The sequence below is a fragment of the Molothrus ater genome, chromosome 12 (assembly GCF_012460135.2).
Source record: "Molothrus ater isolate BHLD 08-10-18 breed brown headed cowbird chromosome 12, BPBGC_Mater_1.1, whole genome shotgun sequence".
NCBI lineage: Eukaryota > Metazoa > Chordata > Aves > Passeriformes > Icteridae > Molothrus > Molothrus ater.
Genome location: NC_050489.2, coordinates 12,505,898 through 12,530,694, shown reverse-complemented (window position 1 = coordinate 12,530,694; position 24,797 = coordinate 12,505,898). Strand labels below are relative to the sequence as shown.

Below are 24,797 nucleotides of genomic sequence, written 5' to 3'. Positions count from 1 at the left end.
TATCTCAGAATGAAAAAGATAATGTGGAGGAGAGGAGCATGAAATTTCCTTCCTGGGTTTCAGCTCAGCCAGAGGAAAGGTGTCCCAGGCACTCCCAAAGGGCAGTACAATCAAAAACATAACGGGGATTCAGAAGTTGCAAATACATCAAAGTCTCATCCTCATGTTTCTCATGCAAATATCTGCCTGGATGTGCTGCTCAAATGCTGCTCAGTCCCGTCAGCTTCAGCTGAAGATAATAACCCTTTTCCTTGGGCAGATGAAAGGTTTGCATCAGCAGCCACACGGCTTAGTCACTTCACCAGCACAGAAAATGGAAGGGCTTTTTTCCTGAAATCACGTTCTACTTTTATTTCCATCTTTTATTCACAGCTTTGGGTTTGCTACAAGGCTTCAAACGAGCACGGAAACAAATTATCCTCCAGCATTAACCACCTGCAGAACTCATTTTCATTTAGGAAAGACTAAAAAACACCAAGTGCAGCTGGAATGTATTATTATATCTGATGATAAGGCTTCCAGCCCCATCAGCAACAGCACTGTGTTATCTCAACACCTCAGAAGTGGCAAATATGCATCCAGATGCCTTCTAAGGGGTCACAGATGGTCACTTCTGATCTTTAGTTTCTGAGCTCAATGAAACATGCTTTACACAAACCCCAGAGTGAGAGAAATTATGCCAGGCAGAGCAAGAGAAATACCAAATACTGGATGCCAGTCAGGAGCTGAATAATTCTAAAGAATTAAATAACTTTCCAAGCCCATCATTTTTCTTCTGAGTCCTGGTAAATCCTTCCTAAGGCCTATCCAAATACCTCCCTTATATCCACCTGATTGCTTAAGAAAAAAAACCCAGACCACCTTTATGGTATTACTTATAAAAGGACTTCCAAAATCTGGTGTGCCACATGCAAAGGAACGGCAGAAACCATATGTCAAGGCTGTCCAGAACCAGAGGGGCATCCAGCCACCTTCAGCTTCAAATGATACAGGCAGAGAAGGATTCAGAACACAAATCAGTTTTGGGCTTCATTCTTTAGCTGTGGCAATCTGGCAATCAGAGTTCTGTGCCCACCTGGCTTTACTTTAAGGGATGGTCTTTATCTGCTGCCAGATATTTCTTGCATGACATAAATCTGTGGTGTGCTTCACAGGAATAATTCTAAGGTGGTGCACCACATACTGGTGCAGGCACAATTGCCCTGCTCCCTATCCAGTGCAACAATAAAGACAGTGAGCCTGGAATAACCCAGCAGGAATTTGCTTTTCCCAGTGGGGCAGAGAGTACCACAAATGGGGAGCCATGAGGAATGAGCTGGCACAGGGTTCATCATCCTCCCAGACAGAGATTCCTCCCAAAATCTGAATTATATGAAAGAGGAAAGGTTTTGCAGAGTGCACATGGATCAGCACCTAACTGGGACACATCCAGCACAATGATTAAGATTAAAACACCAGTGGAGAGCAGCTCCATGGGAGCTCCTGAAGGGGAGGAAAATGCTGCCTTCTCCTAAGCAAAACTAATAACTTTATCCTTCCCTTGGCATGTGCTCCACCACTGAGCGCCTGGAGAGCACAGTAAGGGCCTCTGAAAGCCCAGCAACAAAACATGATTTTCTCCAAAGCCCTGGTAACATAAAGGAAAAAAAAAATAGGGGCAAAGATTATCCCAGAAATAGAGAGAAACTAAAGGAGGATTTTGTATGAAGTTTTCTCATATTAATTTTGTAGTACAGTCTCATTACCTGTGGTGCAGGGTTGGGGTTTATAACACATTCTATGTCCTTTGAGAGATGGTCTCTCTCCTCCTACTGGCCCTTGCTATCAACAGGATTTTCCCTCACCAGCTGGGCTGAAGTCTATTGACCCAAGGATGCTCTGCTCACCTAAACCTGGGGGCTGGCTTCTTCCTGCTCCTTGTACACCTTTCCTTGGCATTTAGGCAGATGATGACCAAGATGGGGCAGTTTGGCCTCTTTCACACCCCGTGCCAGGTGTGGCTCTGCTCAGCAGGATGGAAGGTGAGCAGCACTGGGGCTGCACTGCACACCTGCAGTCAGGCCCACTGCACAGTCATGTTTCACGGTTTTCTCTGCAGCCCCTTGCCTTTTTAGAGCTGTCTGAGTTCTCATTTGCTCAGCTGCTGCCCAGATCCAGTTTCCAAAGCACACACCCACATTCACTGGAAGTGCTGGTGCCCAAAGCTGTGAGCTCTGCTCTGTGTGCTTCCCTCTGGAGCACCAGGGCAGCAGAATCCTCATTAAAAGCCACTAATCTGGAAAACACTGATTTTTCAAGGTAAACTGAACTGACCTTCTCTACAAACAAGCACAGTAAATGTGGTAGGCTCAGGATAAAACACACGCCTTTATTCATCCTGTTCAAGGCTGCTCCCTCCCTGCTCAAGGGGACCCTGTGAAGCTGCTGCAGTCACACAGGGGGTCCATGGTGGGCTTGCTCACCTGCAGCAGCACAGAGAGAAACCAGGAGCTCTCAGTTCCCCGCAGGCTGGGCTCCCCTGCCCAAGGCAGACAAGAAGCACCGCAGAGAGGCAGCACTGAGGTTCCAGCATCACCAGAGCTGCTCCTTTAGCTGAGCGACCTGCGGCTATGACCGGGAGCACCAGCAGAGCCCCTTTGCCACCTCCTGCTCCTCCTTGCTGGGGAAGCCCCAAGGCAGATCCTGAGTGCGCCCGATGGCTCCCCTGGGGACAGGCACAGCCTGAGCAGCGGGACCCGGACCCGCAGCCGCTCGGGCACACCCGGGCACACTCAGGCACTCTCGGGCACACCATGGCACGTTCGGGCACACCCAGGCACACCCGGGCACACCATGGCACACCTGCGCACACTCGGGCACACTAAGGCACACTCGGGCACACTAAGGCACACCCGGGCACACCCGGGCACACTCGGGCACACTCAGGCACACCCGGGCACACTAAGGCACACTTGGGCACACTCAGGCACACTAAAGCACACTCAGGCACACCTGCGCACACTCGGGCACACTAAGGCACACTCGGGCACACTCAGGCACACCCAAACACACTCGGGCACACTTGGACACACTTGTGCACACTCGGGCACACCCAAACACACTCAGGCACACTCAAACACACCCGGGCATGCCCGGGCACACTCAAACACACCCGGGCACACTCGTGCACACTCAGGCATACCCGGGCACACTCAAGCACACCCAGACACACTCGAGCACACCCAGGCACGCTCAAGCACACTCGGGCACACCCGGGCACACTCAGGCACTGTGTCCTCTGGTTCTGTCAGAGACTGACCCCCAGCTGCCTGCAGCCTCCCTTCAGGAAGGTGTAGACAGCAATAAGGTCACCTCTAAGCCTCCTCTTCTCCAGGCTAAACAGCCCCAGTGCCTTCAAACGTTCCTCACAGAGCTTGTGTTCCCAGCCCCTCACCAGCCTTGGCAATGTCCTCTTGGATCATTCCTTGTACCTTGGAAAACCATTTAATGGTTTATTGTCACAGTGGACCAGAACCTCTTACCACTCACTCACAAAAGAAGAATCTCTTGAAAAGCTCACAAAAACTCTGAACAAGATGATAACACAAAAAAAATCTCCTGCTAACAGCACAGTTAATATCCTGAAAAATATATCAATGCAGCATACTAATTTACTAAGCTTAATCCAACAGTTTCTAAGCATAGTCACCACCCTAAGTAAAACAGACATTTAGTACAGTATGAAACATTTTCAAGTCTCTGCATGTGCCAAATTCCTAATAAATTACATCAAAACCCTCATTTTTTTTTTAATGGATGACTTTTTCTTGGAAAATATCACTCTGCCCACAAGTGCATCAAAGAAAAGAAGAGAAGGCAGGTTTAATTACAGCCTACAAGTAACCTAGCTGCTAGGAGGGATGGCACTTCCAAATGTATTAAATTGATGATTACTGTGTTGATTATATTCATCACCTGGCAGGGCCAGGCAAAGCTGGGACTGTAGTCCTTGGAGGGATGGGCTGGACACGTCATGGTCAGCACAGAGGCAGCACAGGCAACTTCTTTGCTCTCAGGGTCCCCACTTTGGAAACACTGCACGATTTTCTGTGAAATCATCATCACGTTGCATTGAGATAGCTGATTATTTAATTCTGACATCCTGGTCCCATGCAGTGTTTTCAGCAGCACAGCCTGCTTGTAAACCCCGCTCTTCATCTCCCAAACGCACTTCAGGAGCAGTAAATACAGCAGTTGGCTGGCGGCACATCCATTTTGTTGTCAGCCTCAGACAGAGTTTTTAAATGCCAGCTGTTCGCGGTGCGCTTGGACTGCTGTGAATGTAAACTCTGTCACAGGGATAGCTGCTGTAACTATTTAGGGTTTGCGCGATATGGATTCCCTATTTGCAGAAAAATACAAAATAAGTAGCAGGAGGGAAAAGAACGGTTTCAGCCTGTGATGCTCATTCACAAAACCGTGACGCGGGGTTTCTATGTGGTGAAGTGTTTCTGAGCGGAGCGCTCAGAAAAATGCTTTAAAAACCCACAGAAACACAAAGTTGGCCGGAAGGGCTCCCACCCCCTGCTCCGCCAACCCAAGGAGCGCCTCTTTCAGCCTGGCCGGCCAAAGGACAGAACAAGCGTGCCCGAGCTCGGTCAGCGCTCACAGAGAGCGGCTGCGGCCCCGCACACCGGGAGGGAGCACGGGGAGCGGTCACTGGGAGGGATCACCGGGAGGGAGCACCGGGAGTGATCAGTGGGAGCGGTCACCAGGAGGGGTCATCGGGAGCGACCCCCGGGAGCAGTCACCGGGAGCAGTCACCGGGAGCAGTCACCAGGAGCCATCTCCGGGAAGGATCACCAGGAAGGATCACCAGGAAGGATCACCAGGAAGGATCACCAGGAGCCATCTCCGGGAAGGATCACCAGGAGGGGTCACCAGGAAGGATCACCAGGAAGGATCACCAGGAGGGGTCACCAGGAGGGGTCACCGGGAAGGATCACCGGGAGGGATCCCCGGCAGCGCTCCCCGATAGCGATCAGCTGCAGCGATCCTGCCCATCCGCGGCCCGGCCCTGCGGCTCCTCCCGGGCCCGCTGGGCAGGGCTGGGGGCTCGGGCCACCCCCCAGATGGCACGGCGGGGACCCTGGGGACACGGGCAAGGGCAGGGCTGTGTCACCCCCCGCAGCAGGGACAGCAGGAGGAGATGGGCAGAGAGCGCGGGATGAGCCGCTTACAGCGGCGGAAAGGCTGCGAGGGTTCGCGACACGGACTGGAAATCGCTGCCCGGGTTCAGAGAGGTTCTAAGCCCCTGAGTTACCCCCAGGAGCCATTTCCAGCAGCCCGAGCGACCTCGCTCACCCCGCTGCGCCCCCGTCCTGCCCTCCCCGGCAGCCAAGGCAAGGGCGCGGTGACATTTCACCTTCTCGGGGACACGGTAATGGCACAGATACCTCCGGCTTGCGGCAGAGCTAGGCTCCAGCTGCTTTTACACACACTGCCCTCCACTTGTTGGCCCTCTCCTTTACAGCAAAAGAAGTCACACATCCGTGTTTTTAAGCTCTCATTATTTCTTTTAGCTCAGTTTTGAAAGCAGACCACTAAAACAAATGAATGCTCTTTTTGGAGAGAGAGGATCTCTAATGTTTTTATGCACAAACTATCAACGCTACAAACCAGTCAGAAATGGCCTTTTTTTGATCACTGAATATTTAACATTTTGCCTATTTCCACTTGATAAGAAAGCCTGGGCTAATCCAATTTCTACTTGTAATCTCTGTAACATTGAACTGCAAAAGAGAGAGGGATTGTTCAGAACTCAGCTGAATGAGTTGTAATTGCCAGAAGGAAATAACAAGATATTGAGAGCATGAGGTAAAAGTAAATCAGCCTTCTCCTCCTTTTAGATTTTGTAGGTATCTTGTTTATTACCAAAGTTGTATGGAGGAGAGGAAGAAATTAGAGCAGCAAATGTGCAGGTTTGGATATGTAGCACACAACTGGCAGGGAACAAGTAAAAGAATAGTAAAGCAAGACATCCCTGGACCCTCTTGCTGTATTTCCCCCAATGTCTTTGTTTCTCATGAATGCTTTTCTTCTGCCATTGAAAAGTTGCCTAAAAAGCCTCCTCCCAAATCCAGTCCCCAGGCAGACAGCTTGCTCTGCCCACCAAAGAGCAGCTGGACACATTTGCTGCTTGATGCTGGTGCCCTAAGCACATTTACCCAGAAAAAACCCAGTAAATTTGCACAATTGGAGCTGCAAGCAAAGTCTACCATCTCCTTGAATGCCTCAGACATGACTCAAACACAAGTGGCTGGTTAGAATTAAATATCTTGGTCACTTTTATGGTTTTAATGAAAGATCTTGGTGTCTTTCCATTCCCTAGAATGGAAAACCAGTGATGCAGAATGGCCCTGCACAATCTACAAAATAAGGTGCTGAGCTCCTTTCCCAGCTAGAAAGGTCCCTGATATGATAGTTCTGCACTCCATTTGCACAGATAAACCCTCCCCAGTCCTTTCACTCTGCAGTGAGCACCAGCCTGCTGCTCCCAGAGCCAACCTGCCTCAGCACAAGACAGCCTCTCCCCAGGGACCTGGCAGAGAGCCTGCCTGGGAAAACACCTGGGAAATAGGATTAGAAATAGAAAAATGGTCTCAAATGTTAGTTCAAACAAGATTCTGTGCAGTTTTTCAGCTTTGTGTTTCTTGCAGTGACCTTCCCACTGGGTGATTTGTTTTTAAAACCCCTTTTCTTTGGTGAGCCTGAGACATTCTGTGTCTCTATCAGCACACAGATGCTGAGCACCAGCCTTGGCACCAAGCATTTCTTCACTTACATGAAAAATACAGCACTGTATAGTTTAAATGACATGTTTAAAGAAGAATAAGCTAGGACTCAAAACCATCTCCCACATAAACAAAATCCACCAAGTGCCCATGCTCTTGAGAGCCAGAAATTAGAGCAAGACATGTAATTTTTGTGCAATCATTTTGTCCCTTTCAGAAGAGACAAGAACTATCTCTTGAATCAGTTAATCAAAATCTTGGCTGATTAAACCAGCCATAGTTTATTTCCCAGGGAGTTAATTGAGAACATTCCATATTCAGAAATGAAGCTGGTTTCAATGGGCACAGGCATCTCTGTAGTGCAGGCTTCAGACAAACACAGCATTCCACTGAATCAGGTTTGCAATGCAAATAGCCAAGATTAGGGAGGGGGAGAAAAAAAAACAGGAAAAAATACTCAATCACAATCATCATTGTTCTTGCTCAAGAAGTAGAAGCACTTTCTGTTCAAATTTGAGAGGACTGGACTGCAGAAACCCAGAGAAAAGCACAGAGAGCAGAGCAGTGCTCCTGAAGTCTCCCTGCACAATCCAAAAAATGGATTTTCTCAGAGGGAGATGTCTCACAGCAAAGGACACCAGACCTGGGGTGGGTGGTGGGAAGGGAAAGCACCTCCCATAGTGCCTGGAGGGACAGTGGCAGCCAAAGAAAGCAGGAACAACAGACCTTGTCCAGCAGGGGGAAATAAGGACTGGAGCAGGAGGACAGCAGGCTGCTGTGGAGGAGGGACTGGAGGTGTCCAGCTCTGGAGCAGGACTGTGCTGGAAGGGGGGGCTGAGAAACTCATCTCACCTTTGGGTATTGCTGCACTCAAAGTAACAAAGAACCAAAATCAATCTGTGGAAAGTGTAAGACACATTTTGAGAGCTTCTGCCCCCACAGCTGATGATGCCAGTAAAAGCAGGGACAGTCCAAAGCTCCCTCCCTGTCCTGCCTGGCACTGTGGGTCCCTCCAGTGCTGGAGCTGACTGCAGAGCTGGAAGCAGCACAGCTGTGTTGGCACAGTGCTCCTGGGCCTGACATGCTCTGCTCCACTGTGGGGCTAATTAGTGCAGGCAGAGAAGCTCATCAGGACCATTGCCTGCTTCTGGGGGGGCCCTGCACCTGTCCCCCAGCTCTGACCAGGCTGGTACCTACCCTGACCATAGCCTGCACCTCTGCACCCTGAAGTGACCCCAAATTTCTGATTTATAACACCGTGAGCCCAAATCTCTGATTTCTAACACAGCTCCCTGTGCTCCCTGGGGGTCAGAGCAGGAAGGTGCCCTCCTGTCCTCAGAAGGATGCTGTTCAGCACCCCAAAGGTGGGTGCTCAGTTCTCCCCTCCATCCCCTGCCAGCCCCTCTGGAGCACAGCCTGCCCCAGCTCAGAGCCTCAGGGATGGGAGGTGGCCCTGCCAGGGGCAGTACAGGAGCACAGCTCAGGAGCTCAATTCTCCATTTGTCACAATCCTGTGGCAGCAGTGACAGTCTGGGGAAGCTGCAAAGGCTTCTGAGAAGCTGCTGCTAATTATCCAACACACTCCAGCCTCTTCTAGTGCTTGCCACTGGAGAGAAGAGCTCATTTAGACTGGGGAGAGGGGAAGAACAAAGCCATTAGAAGAATAGCTGTAAGCCTAGCAAAGAGATAACAAATGACAGAGCAGCAGAATGCTAATGCCATGTCCTTGTCTCCTTGTGAATGGACCTGTACAGCTCATCTGAGCAGTCCTGCTCCAGTGAGCAGATCCCTCCCCAAAGGATTGTCCTCTCCAGCCATGAAAAATGAATGAGGCAGAAAAGGAATTTTTAAAATCCCCTGCAAGGACTACACTTGTTTGGTCAACAGCCGTGTCTGACATCCCAGTGCTTTCCCAGGAGCTGAGAGGTGCTTCCTCCATCCAAGGGGATGCAGAGGGGGAGTTGGTGCCAGCCCAGGGAGCTGGCAGGAGATGGGAGCTGTGAGCCAGGCAAGCAAGCTTTGTCCACTATCACAGTAATACCTTTAAAGGGTTTTATCTGTTCCTTTGTGACCCTAAAACTTGTTTGACCTTGTACCTGCAAAGACTTTTTCCTTTTAAAATTGATACATCTTGTTAGGGAAAAGTAAGCAGGTGTGTAGACAACTCTGCAAATATAACTGAATTTCCCAGGTAACCATTAATCCAATGATTTATAAAGCCCATTTCCACTACTAAACAAAAAGTATATATTTAGTTATGTGTGCCCATATATCACATGCACATATATGGCACAATATTGGTGCTGTTCCAGTAGCTTTGGTATTAATTGTAACATATCATTATTTCTCCAGTAATCTTCAGGCAGCTCCCCAAAGAGCACTGCTGAAACCTCCTGAAATAACAGCTAAAACTAGTGGTGAAAACCTACCCAGCCATGTCTTGTTCTTGCCCCCCAGATGTAGCTGGGAAGAGAGAAGGGGGAGAGACAGTGTGAGCAACAGAGAGAAAAATGCTACTTTTTTGTTGCTTGTGAATATAATTTTGCCAAAAAATGCCAAGAGGAACAGAGGACACCTTTTGCATGTTCCTGCTGCCAGATGAGTTATTTGGTGACTGTGGGACCTACAGCACAGCTCTTGCATGGAGATACCTGGTATAAAACCTGGGCTGGGTGTTTGAAGCCCATGCCCAGCACCCCTCACCATTAATGCCCTAGAGACACTTCCCAGGCAGCCAAGAAGAACGGAAAAAGCTCCTTGGTGCTGCTGGGTTATTCTGGAATCTCCCCTTTCAGTTCAGCATCCTGCTAAGAGCACCCTGCTGCCAGAGGGAGCTCTGGGACAGGAGCACAGACTCCTCCAGCCACAGCACCCCAGGGCTGACCCCCAGAGCAGCACAGCTCCTCCTGCACCCACAACCCACCTCAGCCTCCCTCTCCTCTGCCCAGCTTTTCTCTTTCCCACTGTCTCCCCAGCTAATCCCAGTCAAGAAACTGGTACAGACATTCATTTTATCTACTCCAGTAAGGCAGCTCTCCGATTCTAAAAATACTCCAGGAAATTGAATCAACATTTTGTAATTGGCTGGTAGCAGCAATTACTAATAATCAGCAGGAACATAATCTTCTTCATTTTCTACTCTTGCTGTAATGTAATCTCAACAGCAAACTTTGCTTTGCACACTAAACAAACACAATGGCCAATATTAAAAAAAAAAAACGGGGAGATAAAGCAGAGTTTCAAAACACTTAAAAATAAGCAAATTTCTATCAAATAGCAAAAAACTGTGATTCAATGGTCAATATTAAAAAAAAGGGGAGACAAAGCAGAGTTTCAAAAAACTTAAAAATAAATAAACTTCTATCAACTAGCAAAAGACTGTAATTCAAAAAGCCTTTGGGAAAGATCAAGTTAATATTGTTCCTATGCTCCCCTGTACAATGGAAAAAGGAAAGCTCCACTCCACTCTTCTCTCTCAGGATTGCAGCCCCAGGGCCTGGGGGCTCATCCCCTGCCAGGCTCCCACAGAACCCATTCCCTGTCAGGTGCCCAAGGCACAGCAAGGGGAGAGCACACAGGACTTGGACTTGAAGGACTTTACTGGGTGCAAGACTGCATCAAGCAAATTACCCAGTTCAAAGAGAAAAACACTTTTGCAGAAGGAAGCCTGGCTCTGAATAGGTCTTCTGAAGACTAAGGCAGCTCTTGCAGATTACAAACAAGGAATATTTTCCTTGCCCAGCTGGATAAATTTTCTGTAGATGTCTGTGCTTTCTAAATCAATAAACAAGTGCCAATTTCATGCAAGGGTTTGACTTGGAAGCGTGACCAGCTCGTTGCTTTTCCTTCCAGCCAAGAAGAGCAGATGCTCTGCTGCTCTCTGCACGTTTCAGTCCCTAACAGGTATTGATGACTCCATCAGCCAGCTTGGCCAAAGACAATCCCTGCTGGATTGTGGGAGCTCTTGTCACACTTGGGAGCTGCTCACCAAGGCTCCTTGCCAGCAGCACTGCTGCATGGCATTGACAAATGGCACATTTTCTCTCTGTCCAGTTTAGAAGACATCCTTTACTAAGGATTGGAGAAGCTGCAAATTCCCTACAATCCCCAAGCAAAAATGGGCTGCAATCAAATTTCCCATTTCAAGGAGACCAGAAGAAACATCCCCACACTCACCCCAAGTCCCTGGATTGCACATGAACCATCTGCACCCCTCCAAAGGCCAGGTGGGCACTGATAAGCTCAGGCAATGCCAGAAATTATTTCAGAACAGGGGCAGGTGAGCAGCCAAGTCCCAGAGTCTATTGGGAGCCCATCTGGGAGCATCACCTGGAGCTGGATAAACAGACCCACAAAGCATGAGGCAGCAGCTCTGGAAGAAGAGCCTTTAGAAAGGATGGATCACTCCCAGAGTTTAAGTAATAAGATCACTAAACTTAGTAATAAGAGTAATAAGATCATGGAACTTTCTTTGGTTCAGGGAAAGGTAAATACCAATCTGGTCTTTGGTATTTTCGACCTTGGAAAACTTTGGGAGGTACACACATTGAAAAGACATGATTTTGAGAAACCTTACATTTGCTTTGCTCTTGGAAATTCTTCAATAGTCCCTGTACTGTGTTGATGAGTTTTACAGCTGCTGCTTTGGTGCCAGTGCCCTCCAGCACAATCACTGCCTTCCACTGGATCTTTGGGATGGGTGGCAAAAAATGCACCACTCACATGGGCAAAGCTCCATCTCCCTGATGCCAGAAGGATTTATAATCAACCAGATTATTATTTTTCAATCACTTGCTTCAAGACTTCTCATTTGGAATTGGATTCTCTTTTCTTCAGCTTTTTGGACAGATGTTTTCTCTCCAGAGGAATAAGAGTCACACTGGAATGTGACTCAAAGCCGGTTTTCATTTGTATTTTCCAACAGACAAAACCACTCAGGCTTTTGAAGGCAGATTCCTCTCAGAAAGGGAAAACCCAGCAGTGGGTTGTGTCCTCTGTGCTGCTGTCACCTGCTGGCAGGGGGCTCCTACCAGAAATCCATGGCTTTGGGCTGATCCCAAATGCTGCTGGCACCAGGCACTGTCAGGGTCTCACAAACACCTCAGACCCCACCAAAGGCAAAGGGAGAGACAAAGACAGAGGGGGAAAGGAAGCAACAGCTGCTAATGAGCCTGTCAACTCAATTTGGTGGCCTGGCACAGCCTGCAGGTGTTTGATGCTCAGGGAGAGCAGTCAGGGGCCAGGTTTAGCTCCAACTTTGATGTCATGTCAAACTGAAGGCACACCTAGAACCCTCCCTGCCATCATTTCCCCTGCTGCTGTTGAGGGCACGATGCTGACAGTGCAGGGCTGCTCCTGGTCCAGCCCTCGCTGCCCTGGCCAGGTTTGTGTGCCCAGAGGGGCCCCTTGGGCTGTGGGACCAGAGCAGAGGCCAAACAGCCACTGTGGTGCCTACAGGGCTTGGGAGGAAGCTCACCTTGGAGATGAAGGGGTTTGTTTCTTGAAGTGCTAGAACAATCACTGCTTGCCAGGGCATTTTTTGGATTGGAAGTGAAGTAGGCACGGTCCAGGTGCAGGGGATGCAGAGACACCACAAAGAGACTGGATGGGTCCATGCTTAGAGAGATTCACACTGCTGCCTTTTATAGCACAGCAAAGCTTTTAGATAAAGTGAAAAAGGTAAAGAGGAGTTTAAATGCCCACATTAAACTAAGCATCATTTCAAATGCTGCAAAGGCCAGAAAATGGCTTGAAAAAAACACAAGGACGAAAGCAATCATAATGGCTGTCAGAATAAGACACAAACCAAGGAGAAATGGAGATTTTACAGAGTTTTGCAGAGCTGAAGCACTGCTGCTGCACACCCCTGCTGTGATCCAAACACTGTGAAATGGAAGGGTGTCAGCACCCTGGGCTTACTTGGTGTTGTCTGAGTCAATGGTGTGAAAGAGCTTCTCAAGTTCCTCTTCATTGAGTGTCCCATCAGAAAAGAAGGCCTGGAACTCCTCCAGGGACAGCTTCCCATCGTCTGCAAACAGCAACACAGCACCGTTAGGGAACAGCAGAGTGAGGGGGCAAGGCTGAAAATCAAGACTTATTTACAGATTTAAAGGCTCACACCAAAATTATCTCCAAGTGCTTCTGCAAAACTGTCCCTCAGCCAAAGCAGAGCTGGCAGGCCTCAGGGTGGAGCCCTGCAGCTCTGGCTGGCCCAGAGCAGAGGAAGATGCTCCTGGGTATGGATGCACTGGCCATTGGCAACAAATTTGGCTCTTAACCCAAAGCATGGCTCAAAACCAAAGAGGAAAAACTGGTGAGCTTCATCCTAAAACTGAATTACATTTAAGAAATTATGGAGTATTTTGTCTACCCTATGTTCAAATGATGCAGGATGCTCATTAAGGGACATTTACCAGATAGGAAAAGACCCTGGGCTGGAATTACAACAGACCCAGCAGTATCTCCTGCCATCTCTGCATCCTCTCCAGCACAGTCCATGTCCCTGCTCTGGACAGAAATGTTAAATGGAAGCTATTTCACTGATGTGGAAATCTGGCCAAAGACTTTCTCTTATTTTATATATTGGTCCCAGTGTTCATCTAATACTGGGGCCACTATGGACTCCTTAAATGACTGGGAAGAAAAAGAAATTATCAAATTCATGTAGAAGGGGCTGAAAGAAAGACTCTCACAAGTTTGACTGATAAGGTGACAAAGGCTTACATGTAACAGGTAAATCTGGAGCCTTGCTCTGTGCCCTGTGGACAGGAACAGAGAAAGCTGTTCCTGTGAGAAAGCTCCTGAGAAGCTCAGCAATAAAGCAACAGGAGAAAGACAAAAGAAACTCTAAAGAAACTTTAATTTATCATTTCTTGTCCAAGCTGCTGACACCACACTCTGGTGTGCAGCAGGGGGGAATATCTACCCCAGGTCCCATATTATTTAAAATCTTTCCATTCATACCCACAGAAGAGTCACAGGCTGGAAATGCTGCCTACTTTGTGGTAGGAGAATGTATCATTTATTATTTAATCAAATCAATAATAAACCCTGCTGTTTCTTTTTCAGGAAATGATGCTAGAGGAAAAAAATTATCCAACTCTCCACATATACGTCAATATTCCTTCCCCAAAGTAAGACTGCTGCTCCTAAAACATACCTGCACTGCCAAATGCTAACCCAGTTTCCCTTGCCTGGCATAGACAAATTTAGAGCAGTGATAAACTGAGTCTAAGATGCCCATTTAATTGGCAATTATGGAAGGAGCACAGCAGGAGAGCAGTCTACAGCAACACTGGGTGAAGAGGGCACCATTTCCACAGCACCACAATGGCTACAGCAGGGTCCAGCTGCCTTTATTGTTTTCCCCATTCCTTCCCAAAATGTGACCTTTTTGCAGCAGGCAGGGTGCAGAATTGCAATGCACAGCTCAGGGAATGGTCCCAAATCTGCTTTTTTTAGTTTACAGAACACTAAAGCACCTGCACCTCAGCAAGAGCCTATGGCTTGGAGCATCCCCCAGTGTCACCTGGAGGTTCACCCTGTGGGGCCATCCTGTCCCTGGAGGAGATGAAAAGGCTCCAGGCAGGAGCCACATCCACACCTCTCATCTCCACCTCTCCACCTTGCACCACTGCTCAGGAGGCTTTTCCCCCTCAGTGCTCCTATTCATGCAGGATCCTAGCTAAGATCAAGGTTTGGTTTCTTCTGATCCTCACTGGCAATGAATGCACATCTTCAAGCACCAAGATCAAAAGGATGACAGCTTTTCTATCCCACAAGGGCTAAACAATTCTTTATATATAGAACACTTTATTGTAAACCATAAATCAGTGCTTGTTCACCTTCAAACTGTCCTTCCACACACAGGGCAGCAGAAATAAATTCCCAGGAAAGTCACATAAACCAAGTTCCTGGGAAAGAGAAACTGAACAGTGAAGTGGATTTTTTTTCAGGAGAGTACTTTGATCTGAATTTACAGTTTGCTTAACTCTGAAAAACACAAAGGTTTAAGGGAAAAAATCCACACCCTTTATCTAGTTTATATCTTATAACTTCTGTCTTGCATTTTACTCTTGCTTGATTTGTTTTGCTCTGGGTCTTTTGATACTTTTTTTTTTTTTAGTAGTAATGTAGTAATGTGCTCCAGGATGCATTTTTGCTGCAGTTTCTGAAATATCTGTGTTTAAAATCTGTGCCAAAACACTGCTCTGACTCCTATCTCAGAGTGTCCAGAGAGAACAGGTAGACAGATACCAACTACCATGACAGGTCAGAGCACTGGAAACCAACATGCTCTGAATTTTTGTTGGCATTTAACAGCCTGAAGTAATAAACCAGAATGATCTAAGGATCTAGAGGAAGAAGGAGATGACAGTGAGTTCTATTTAGTTTTTGTTGTCTGGAGACCCCACAGCACTGCTTGAATAAAAGCATTCTGACCCCACAGAATTTGGATAAAAGTACCAGTTTTATTTGCAAGCAGTGCTCAGGACTTTCATCTCTCCCCAGCCACCAGCAGCAAGTACCAGTCAGCTTAAAGCTGATGGTTATTTAATATACACTGGAATACTTGTCTGCAAGCACACAAAGCAAAAACCTTTCTGAGTTAGGAGATAATCCTTGAGCTGCATATCTCTAATTGTGGAACAGCCTGAGAGCCTGGGTTTCTGGAGCCCAGCAGGCAAAGATGTCTTCAGGGAACCTCAGGGTGATAAGAGGCAGCAGAAGAGAGGGGCTGGGATCTGCCAGCTCAGATTAAACTGTTACAAACCCCGGGAGAGGAGGATTGACCACAATGGTAGCGACACCAGGTGCCCTGGCTGGCAGCTGCTGTGATAAGTGAGAGCTGATGGGGCACAGTGGGCCAGGAGGAGCCTTATCAGGACAGTCCCAGCTTCTCCTGCCAGCAGAAGTGCCTGCACTCAGTAGGGAATGGATAAGACTTCCAGAAAGCAGCGTTTTGCAGAAAGCTGCTGGGTTCAAGAGGTGCAAATTCTCCCCAGGGACAGGCAGAGCCTCAGTTGGTTCAGCCTCACCCCTACCCTGCCTTGTAGAGCTGCTCTGGCATCTTTCAGCCCTTGGGAGCTACTTCTGACAGGAAGCATAAGGAAAATTGATATTCTTTGCCATATCTTACCAAAGTTTCCATCATTATATCAAATAAAGTTTCCATCGTTTTTAAGATCTAGAGATCTCAAAGAGATCTAGATCATAAAGATCCTAAAATCTAGAGATCTAGATCTACACAAGTATTTGTGGTTTTTTATCTGGGCAACCATACCAAAGGCAGGCAACCTATTTCCAGTGACTCCTTCCCTCCCCTTCACACCCAGCACTCGAGGGTAGCACCCAGCTGCCAGCAAGGACAAGTGCCACCAACTAGAAATTGCCTCCCTCACACTGATGGGCTGAGAAAAGAGATCATCAGGCCACAGCTATCCTGCCATCACTTCTTCCTGAGAGTGCAATCTTCATTTCCCCCTGGCTTTTCAAAATAATTCAATCACAGGCAAAGACCAAAGCAAATTACCAGCCCAACAGAGTTATCAAAGTTAGAACTAACTGAAGGGGAAGGACATGAGAGAGGGAATCAGAAAGCCCCAACTGGGATGTTATTATATCTCCATTTGCCATCATGAAAATGTGAGGAGTCCAAAAGTGGCTTTTATACCTTCTAACTCACACAATCAAGCTGTTCTCACTCACTAACACAGCCCAGGGAAAAATCAAACTGAGATCATAAATCGTCCAAAGTATAGGAAATCTGGTGGCTGAGGTTCTGGAAATTCACTCAGTGATACAAATGGCTTAAAGCAGCTACAAAATAAGGTCACTGTTCTGAGCCTGAGTTTGCTAAATATGTTTTCAATTACATGAGGTTGAGACTGCTCATATATTTTCTAGATATATTATGAATATCTTTTCCAGCTATTATTATGACTGTACTTCATTATTTACTTTTATTGCTCTGTGAGCTCTAAAATGCTCTAAGCTCTACTTACTTGCAAAGTGCCCAACAGCTATGGGTAAGTAAATTGGATTTTAGTGGGGCCTGTGAATAAAAATGAGAACTATTTTTTCTTATTTCCTGGGGGTATGCATGTGCAGATAGATGTGCATGTGCCAGCAAGAACAGGGATTGGCTTCCACCCTGAACCTTCCATCCAGCCCCCTCAGAGGCCAGGAGCAGAGACTTCATTCATTTAACCAAAGGGGAATAAGGGCTTGAGCTTTCCATCCTGGGCTGTTGGGGAAAATGGCCTCCAGCCCCACAGATCTGATCTGAACCCTTCCACTGGGCAAAGAAGGGGTGTGCCTCACCCAGCCTGCTCCAAAAATCATCTGCAGCTCCTCACCACTGACCCAGGCAAGAAAACCAAAATCCACCCACCTCAATTGCAGCCTCCCAGTGTTGTGCTGGGGCAGTGGCACTCAGCTGGGAGCAGGGCTGGTGATTCAGCCCAGAGCTGGTGATTCAGCCCCACATTGCCCTGGCTGAGGCTGCAGAGCCTCCACAGCCCACGTTTGGGTGGCTCTGCACAAGAACAGGGCCACTGGCACTGGAACACAGCCCCTGCCAGTGCCTTTGCTAATGAGATGTAGCACACATCATTACAAGGAAATTACTACAATTACAGTAATTTTCTAGTGAAAGAAATGTATGGGATGGCTCCATAATTTTGAAACTTAACTAATGCCCAGCACAGCTGTTTTCACAAGGGTCAGTGCCACACCAAGCAGATAACCTGAGAGAGATATTGATGTTTCCAATAAAGTGAATAATCTCTGTTTGAAACACTCCTGTGCATTCCTAATGCCAGCTGGGAGTGCTGGTGGGTCCTACTGGGCTATGCTGGCACAGAAGAAGAAAATTTCACATACAAAGCCAGGGATTGAACTTCAGGATCTGAGGTTTTGCTCACTCAGTTCATTGAAAAACACTTGATAAATGCTTTTCTGTGTGCTGGGCATGATCCCCTCCTTTGTCTTCTTGCCATGAGCACAGTTTTGAGGTGGTGCTTTCCATGTGGCCCAGGACAGCTCCCGTGGCAGTGCCCCCACTGCAGGGCAGGCTGGGCACACACCCCAAAGATCACTGGCACCTGCCCCAGCAGCTCCACCTCCAGCATCTTCTCTGTGCCATGAGCTCATGGAAACCTCTGGGGCTTTTATCTTCCCAGAATATCTTTCCTTCCTGGGGCTGGATGAGGCCTTGGAGGAACATCAGGTGCACAAAGCAAATGAAAGAACATCCCTGAAGGAGTCAGCCAGATCCCCTCCCTAGTCATTCCTCCCAGGAATGAAGATCATCTCTTCTTTGGGAATTTGGCTAACTTTGGTCTTCATCAAACACAATATTTAGCCAATTTTGCACTTCTTCTTTCTTCTGGCAGCACAGGATGAAGTTCTGTGGTAAAATGGAAATTGGGACATACCCAAAATCTGGGAATGGGATGCACTGGATAGAAGGAAAGAGGATCCTTTTTGTGACTGGATTAGCCTTTTCATTTCCATTAAAATAGGGGGAAAGTGACTTTCATTTCAAAATTACCACATCAGTCAGTATAAGGCATTGAAGAATGACTTAAAGCCTGGTTCTTGTCTAGGGTGATGGGTAATGCTGCATGCACCAAGCAGACAATGGCTGGGAATCTTCCCTGTAGGACTTGGACTGGAGAAAAATGGGATTTCCATTGTAGTCAGAAAACTGCACCCCATTCCCATCATGAATTGCCTGGGCATTAAGCAGTGTCCATTAGCATGCCAGAATTTTCCCCAAGCTGCTCAGCTTTTTTAATGAAATCAAGCCTTTTGTCATCCTAGAGTTGGAAGTAATTTTGAAATTATTTTTAATGGCAGCTATAGATAGTTATCAAATGCAAGCTGTAGGTAGGGAGACAGGCAGGACTGATATAACACATTTTCTCTCACTATCTTTTGTGAAGACTCTACTTATTTCCCACATAATTCTCACCCTGCTGTAATGACCTGATTTAAATATGTGTGTGTGAGGGGGGGTGGTGGTGGTTTCTGTGCTCACCCATGATATTGAATTTGGACTTCTGATCACAGGTATCTAGGAATGCCTTCCACAGAAATTCCTGGTTGTTTATAAATTAAGTGCTGAAATTTGACTTCCCCAGGGTGTAAATAGCCTGGTTATGTTCAATGTAATTGCTGCTTAATAGAGGTTATAGCAAAAATCACCCAAACATTTAGAAGAGGATTCAGATAGAAATGCATGCAGACCAAAAAGCTTTCTCCAGCCACCATTTTCCTCCAGAAAACAGGAGGTAAGGTGTTTCAGTTTTCCTCTCACTATCCAGGTAATTTGCTCTCAATTTAAAAAGAATAAGAATGTCAAGAGCTGATTTCAGTGCATTTGCTTCACATCTGTAGCAGCACAAGGAAAGCAGAGTCAGCCCCTCCAGTGCAATTGCTGGGAGCTGCAGGGGATCTGAGCCTGGGACCCTGTGTGCAGAACATCTGGTCTGGCTTAGGGCACAGCAGTGGGAGAACACTCAGGCAAGGAAACCAGAGCTGGCAGTGAGCAACCACCTGGCAAAGAATTCATTCTGAGAGGCAACAGGTGAATTCTCCATGGGCTCCTTGGGCTGCAGCCTGGGCAGCAAGAGGGGCTGGAGGGGAGGCTGTGGGGATGGCTGTGCACCAGGGTCAGTGTGATAGCACAAAGCAGACCTCTGGGCTATGAACCATAAACAAACAGATAGATAGATAGATAGATAGATAGATAGATAGATAGATAGATAGATAGATAGATAGATATAGATAGATAAACAAATAACAAATAAATAAATAAATAATGGGATGTCCTCGTTTTGGTTAGGATAGAATTAATTTTCTTCCTAGAGGCTGGTACAGTGCTGTGCTTTGGATTTAGTATGAGAATAATGCTGATAACACACTGCTGTTCTAGTGGTTGCTGAAGGGATTTGGGGACACACCTTCACCTCTGCTCCTTCACTCTCCCCATCAGGAGATCTGTGTTTCCAGGCTGCTGCAGCCATCAGCAGACCCAGCTTAGCTCCAGACACACAACTGCCACTGCCTCTCAGCTGTTTTTCATCTTAGCTGACCTGAGACTGCCTTTTTATATTGGGTGCTATTAAATGGATGACTGACTTTGAGCAACCATAGCTTTTTAGCACCTTTGATTTATTTACTCATTTGAAGCCTCTGCCCTGTGAGCTCCACAAGCACAGACACAGCAAAGCAGGAGGTTCCTGTGCAGAGCCTGCAGCTCCTGACCCAAACTGCCTCATTATCTCTCCCAAAGCCTTTGGCTCCCCACATATCCAAACACCTGCCCTGCTCTCTCCATTGCTACTCAGTCTCATGCCCTCTTTGTCATCCTGAACATCTACTGAACATCTACTGAACATTTACTTCCTTCTCCATTAAAGTGCCTTCAGTGTCTCCCCTCCCCACAGGTCCCACCTTCTTTTTGTATTTGAACTCTTAGGTGTAACATGTGACATTGCAGACTCAGCTATACAAAATCTGAATTTCTGTTTTAGAGGAGATTGTGCAGATGATTCCCCAAATTGCACTTGATGCCCAAAATTTCTGTTTATTGCCCAGGCAGCCTTGCTGCAGACCCCTTCTTCAGTAACCTTCCTGAAGCACTGTGCACAGACTGGATATTAGGAAAAATTTCTCTACTAAAAGGGTGGTCAAACATTGGAACAGACTGACCAGGAAAGTGGTGGGATCACTATCTGGGATGGTATTTAAAAGCCTTGTAGATGTGGCACTTGGGGACAGTGATGGACTCCAAGGGCACTCCATGATCTTAGAGGGCTTTGCCAACCTTGATCATTCTGTGATTCAAAAAACATCAGCAAACTTTCCTCTACCAAACCCCCTGTCAAAGCCCATGAGCCACTAACAGCCTGTCTAAATATTTGATCTAAGGTGAAAATGAAAGACAAAGCACAGCTTGTTGTTAATATGAGATCACTCTGGGCTTCAACCATCCCAGAGCAGTAAATCCTGACTTCAAAAGTTCTTCCTTGCATTTAAGGCAAAATTTTTACAGGAAGACCTTGCTAAAAGAGAGCAGAACTTATCTCCTGCAGTGACCTAAAAATAACTGTTCTGGACAAGAATTACTACAGGCAAGGAAAAATACAATAAAATAAATAGTAGGAGGAAAAACTGATATTTGGATACTTATACTAAATTATTAAATAGCAGAGCTGCTATTTTCCTATGCAAAAAATAGTTAATTTTTATGCATCAGCAAACTGCAGTGTGATACATAACTCCCTGCAAGGTTAAGCATTTCTTTGTGTGCAGAATAGAGGTGGCCTGGGAATCACAGAGAGAAATTTAAATCTGCTCCTGAGCCCTGCCACATCAAAGCAGAGCAAGGAGTTTATTTGGGAGACTCCTTTGCAATTCCACACTCTCACATCAAAAGCTATGCATGGTTTCAAGCTGCTGCAAGGCTCTTACTCCTGCCATGCATGGGGATCCTGCAGGTGCTTCCCACTGGGGGAGATTTCTGCTGAGGGAGAGGTCCTGGGGTGATGAGCAGAGATGTAAAACCACTGCAGCCCCTGGTGTGCTCCCCTTCAGGTCTCCTACAAGAATAATATGGGCTCTGAGGGAGCTCCTGCCTTTCTGAACTCCACGAGACCTTCACCATATCTGAAGAAAAGGCCTCTGAGAAGCTACCCTGGGTAACACCTTCCCCTCTGCCCATTCTGGCTGAGGACAGTCACACACACCCACCAGAGCCTGGCCTCAGCAGCCAGGAGGGAAACCTGGGTTTCCCTGTAGGGACAAGTCAAAATAGCAGTTCTGTAGCTTATCAGGTCACTTTCTACCCCTGGAATTGGTCAGTGCAAGGCTGGATGGGGCTTTGAGTAGCCTTCAGTGGAAGGTGTCCCTGCCCATGCCAGGGGATTGGAGCTAGATGGTTCTAGAACTTTACATACCTGCCAACCCTAACTATTCTATTATTTCCATCTCCAGGTGAGCAGCCAAAAGCTTCATTTTGCTGGAAATCAATTCTGAAGCTACAGTTCCCTCCTGCACCCAGACAGACCAGGAGAGTACAAGTGATGTTCTCAGGAAATCGCTGGAACAGCCACAGCAAGGGCACAGCTGCTCTGGTGCTGGAGCAGAGGTTGGATGTTCTGTGTATCCCACTGAGTTTAAGGAACAGCTCAGTGCTTTGACAGCAGCAAGCCCAGAGCAGGGGGCTCACACAGCTCTGAATCCTGGAAGAGCAGCAGGGGATGCATGGCCATGGCAAACAGGAGAGAGAGAAAGAAGAAAATTTTAGATAGCAGGTGCTTCATCTTCAGACGTGGGGGAACACCATAACTTACTGACAGTAACCTCATGCATTCTTAGAACACACTGGAGCCTATAGAATGCCCTCACACTGTCCCCTGCCAAATTAATGTCCCCCCTTCTGACTGGGGACAGCTCAGATCCCAGATTTAGAAAGGCAGTGTAGTTCTGTGCTGTGCCTGAGTGGGAATGGGCTGGCTGAAACCTTTCTGCACTATCAGCTCCAGGCAGACTGCCAGCTCCAAAGTTTCCAAACTTTATCATTAAAATTTGTCAGAAACGTCAAAAGGAAAAGTAAACCTGGGATGATTGATCAGTAAGTTTCAATCAAGCCAAAGCAGAAGCCAACACTCCCAACGCCAGTGCACCCCAGCTCTGCAACAGCCTATTAAATCCAGATATCTTGGAAAGCTCAGAAACAGGCACCAAACAGCCCCAGTTCCCCTCTGCTCCTCATTAACCAGCCTTCCTGCTTGCTTTTTTAACGTGCAGATAGCTGAATATTTCAGAGGGCCAAGATAGGGTTTGCACTATTTCCAGCTCATTATACCCAGCACCCAGCTTCAAAAGAGGAAGAGGGAAGTGTTTGAGCAAAAGAGAAAAACTTATGAAAATGCTTGGTGTGGCCTCTCAGCAGCGTGGTCCTGCTGTGGCCAGGGCATGGCAGGGGCAGAACCTCCCTGGGGCTGAGGCTGTTCTTGGCTGGGCTTGCAGCACCACGATGGATCTGGGCACAGCCTGGGGATGCTGCCAGAGGCTGCTCCATGAAGGATCACTGCTGGCAGTTCCCTGGGAGCTGCTCTGTGAGGGATCACTGCTCCACACCACAACAGCAGCAGCCTCTCCCAGGGACAGCCTGGACAGGAGCCATGGGGAGCATTTCAACTGCTGCCCTAGCCAGGGAAGCACAGTGCTCATCTAAGGGAATTGCTGCAGGTAAAACAATAACACCTGCTTTGATTTCCTGACCTCTGACAGCAGAAGTTGCATTTCAACCTAACTGAAGGATTTAGTACAACAGCCAGAAGCAGTGCCCAGGGTGCAGTGACTGTGCTGGGTCCCTGTGTGATGGTGGCGTGTCAGGAATGAGCCGTGGGCAAGTCTGGAAACCCACCTGGGTTCTGTCACTACAACAGTTCCCCTGTGAATTTGTTTCCCCCTTGTAAAATAAGCATTATTCTGTGCCTAGTAAAGCCTTGCAGTGGATGATGAGAAGCAGTGCTCCCTCCACTAACACCCACCAGAGGCAGGCAGTGGCAGCCGGGCTGTTTCCATGTGGTGGCCACTGGAGCTGTTGACTGTTGACAAATTAGCAGCAAATTGCTGCAGATTAGAGAGCTACAAACTCATCTCTTTCTGCAGTCCCATGAAACAATATCCAGATTGCATTGGCAGCATCAACAGTTTTCCATTCAGCTAACAAGCTGTGCAGAGATGAAGACAGCAAATTAAACTAACACGAAAAGCAGATTCCTCATTTGCATTCTCAGAAGGCAGAAGAAGTTTCCCACTCCTTTATCATCTGCACACAGGACATCCAGCTCCCCGTGCCAGGGCTCAACTGGTGCTTGAATATCAAATGCAGAGCCTGCACCATTAATTACTCTTTTCCTCATGTTAATTCCTGAACTGTGAAGTCCAGGTGGAAGCCGACAACACCGACCTCCTGCAACACTAATGTTTCATTTCTTGCAACTCAATGGTCTCAAAATCCCTGTTGAAAAGAAGTTTCAGGCTCTAAACAAAACAAGTGCTCATGTTTGATGATCCCTCTCTGAGAAACTCCTTTGCCAAAAGCTAATTTTTTTTGGTAGTCTCTGCTTCAATATACATGAGAGCCAAAGTGGTCCCTCCCCACGGGATGCCCTTGCAGGTCTCCAGCATGGTCTGTCCTGGCTCCCCATGGCTGCAGGGGCACAGCAGCCAAGCCAAACCTCACTCAATCCACCACAGCTGCTCTTATTTTTATGCTTCCACTTAATAAGCTTCTGCATTTCCCATTTATTTTCACAGTGGAAATGTAAGCCCTATGCTCAGTGTCTCCAGCTATTGGTCCAGGGCAGGATGGGTGTCTCAGCCCTGTCAGAGATATTTAACTTCTCTAAGGCAAACAATGCAGATCTCTTCTACACTCTTTCATCCAGCAAAGCCTCTGAGCAGCACAGAACAGAGCAGTCCTGCAGGGAAAGCACATCTGCTCTGAAAAGATTGCAAAGAAAAAAACAAAACCTAAATACGTTTTTCTGTTCCAGCAAATTCAACTAGCACCTCTTTAATCACAGATCTCTACTTTTAACAAAGCTGAATATGAATATCTTCTCTGTTTATTTTTTGTAGTTTATTCATTTCAAAAGTAGGTTATTAAACCCCCAGAACTCTTATCCAGCTTTTCAGTTAAGGGAGGAGAAAGATAAAGTATTTTGCTGCCTTTTCTTCAATGACCCATGTAGCAGAGACTAAAGTACAAATGAAAAACCGCAAATTAAACAAATGATGAAAACAATAGTGCCAAGAATCACTGCAGCTGCCCGGCAGAACCCTCCCCCGACCACGGCACAGCTTCCACAAGTAGGTCAGGGCTGGCAGAGAGAGCTGAGCATCCCCGCAGGCAGCTGAGCATCCCCCTCTGCCTCTGCCTGCCCGGCCCGGGCTGCACAGGCAGCACAGCCCCTGGTGCCAGCTCAAAGGGCAGAGGGA

General features: G+C 47.4%; 1 protein-coding gene across 1 annotated transcript in view; it reads right to left on the bottom strand.

Moving 5' to 3' along the window:
- The window catches only part of NECAB2 (N-terminal EF-hand calcium binding protein 2), a 70,941-nt gene that overhangs the window by 21,414 nt on the left and 24,730 nt on the right, over nucleotides 1-24,797 (bottom strand). The window contains exon 3 of the mRNA XM_036390596.2: nucleotides 12,693-12,801. Within this exon, the coding sequence (XP_036246489.1) occupies nucleotides 12,693-12,801 (109 nt within the window). The remainder of the gene's footprint in view (nucleotides 1-12,692; nucleotides 12,802-24,797) is intronic.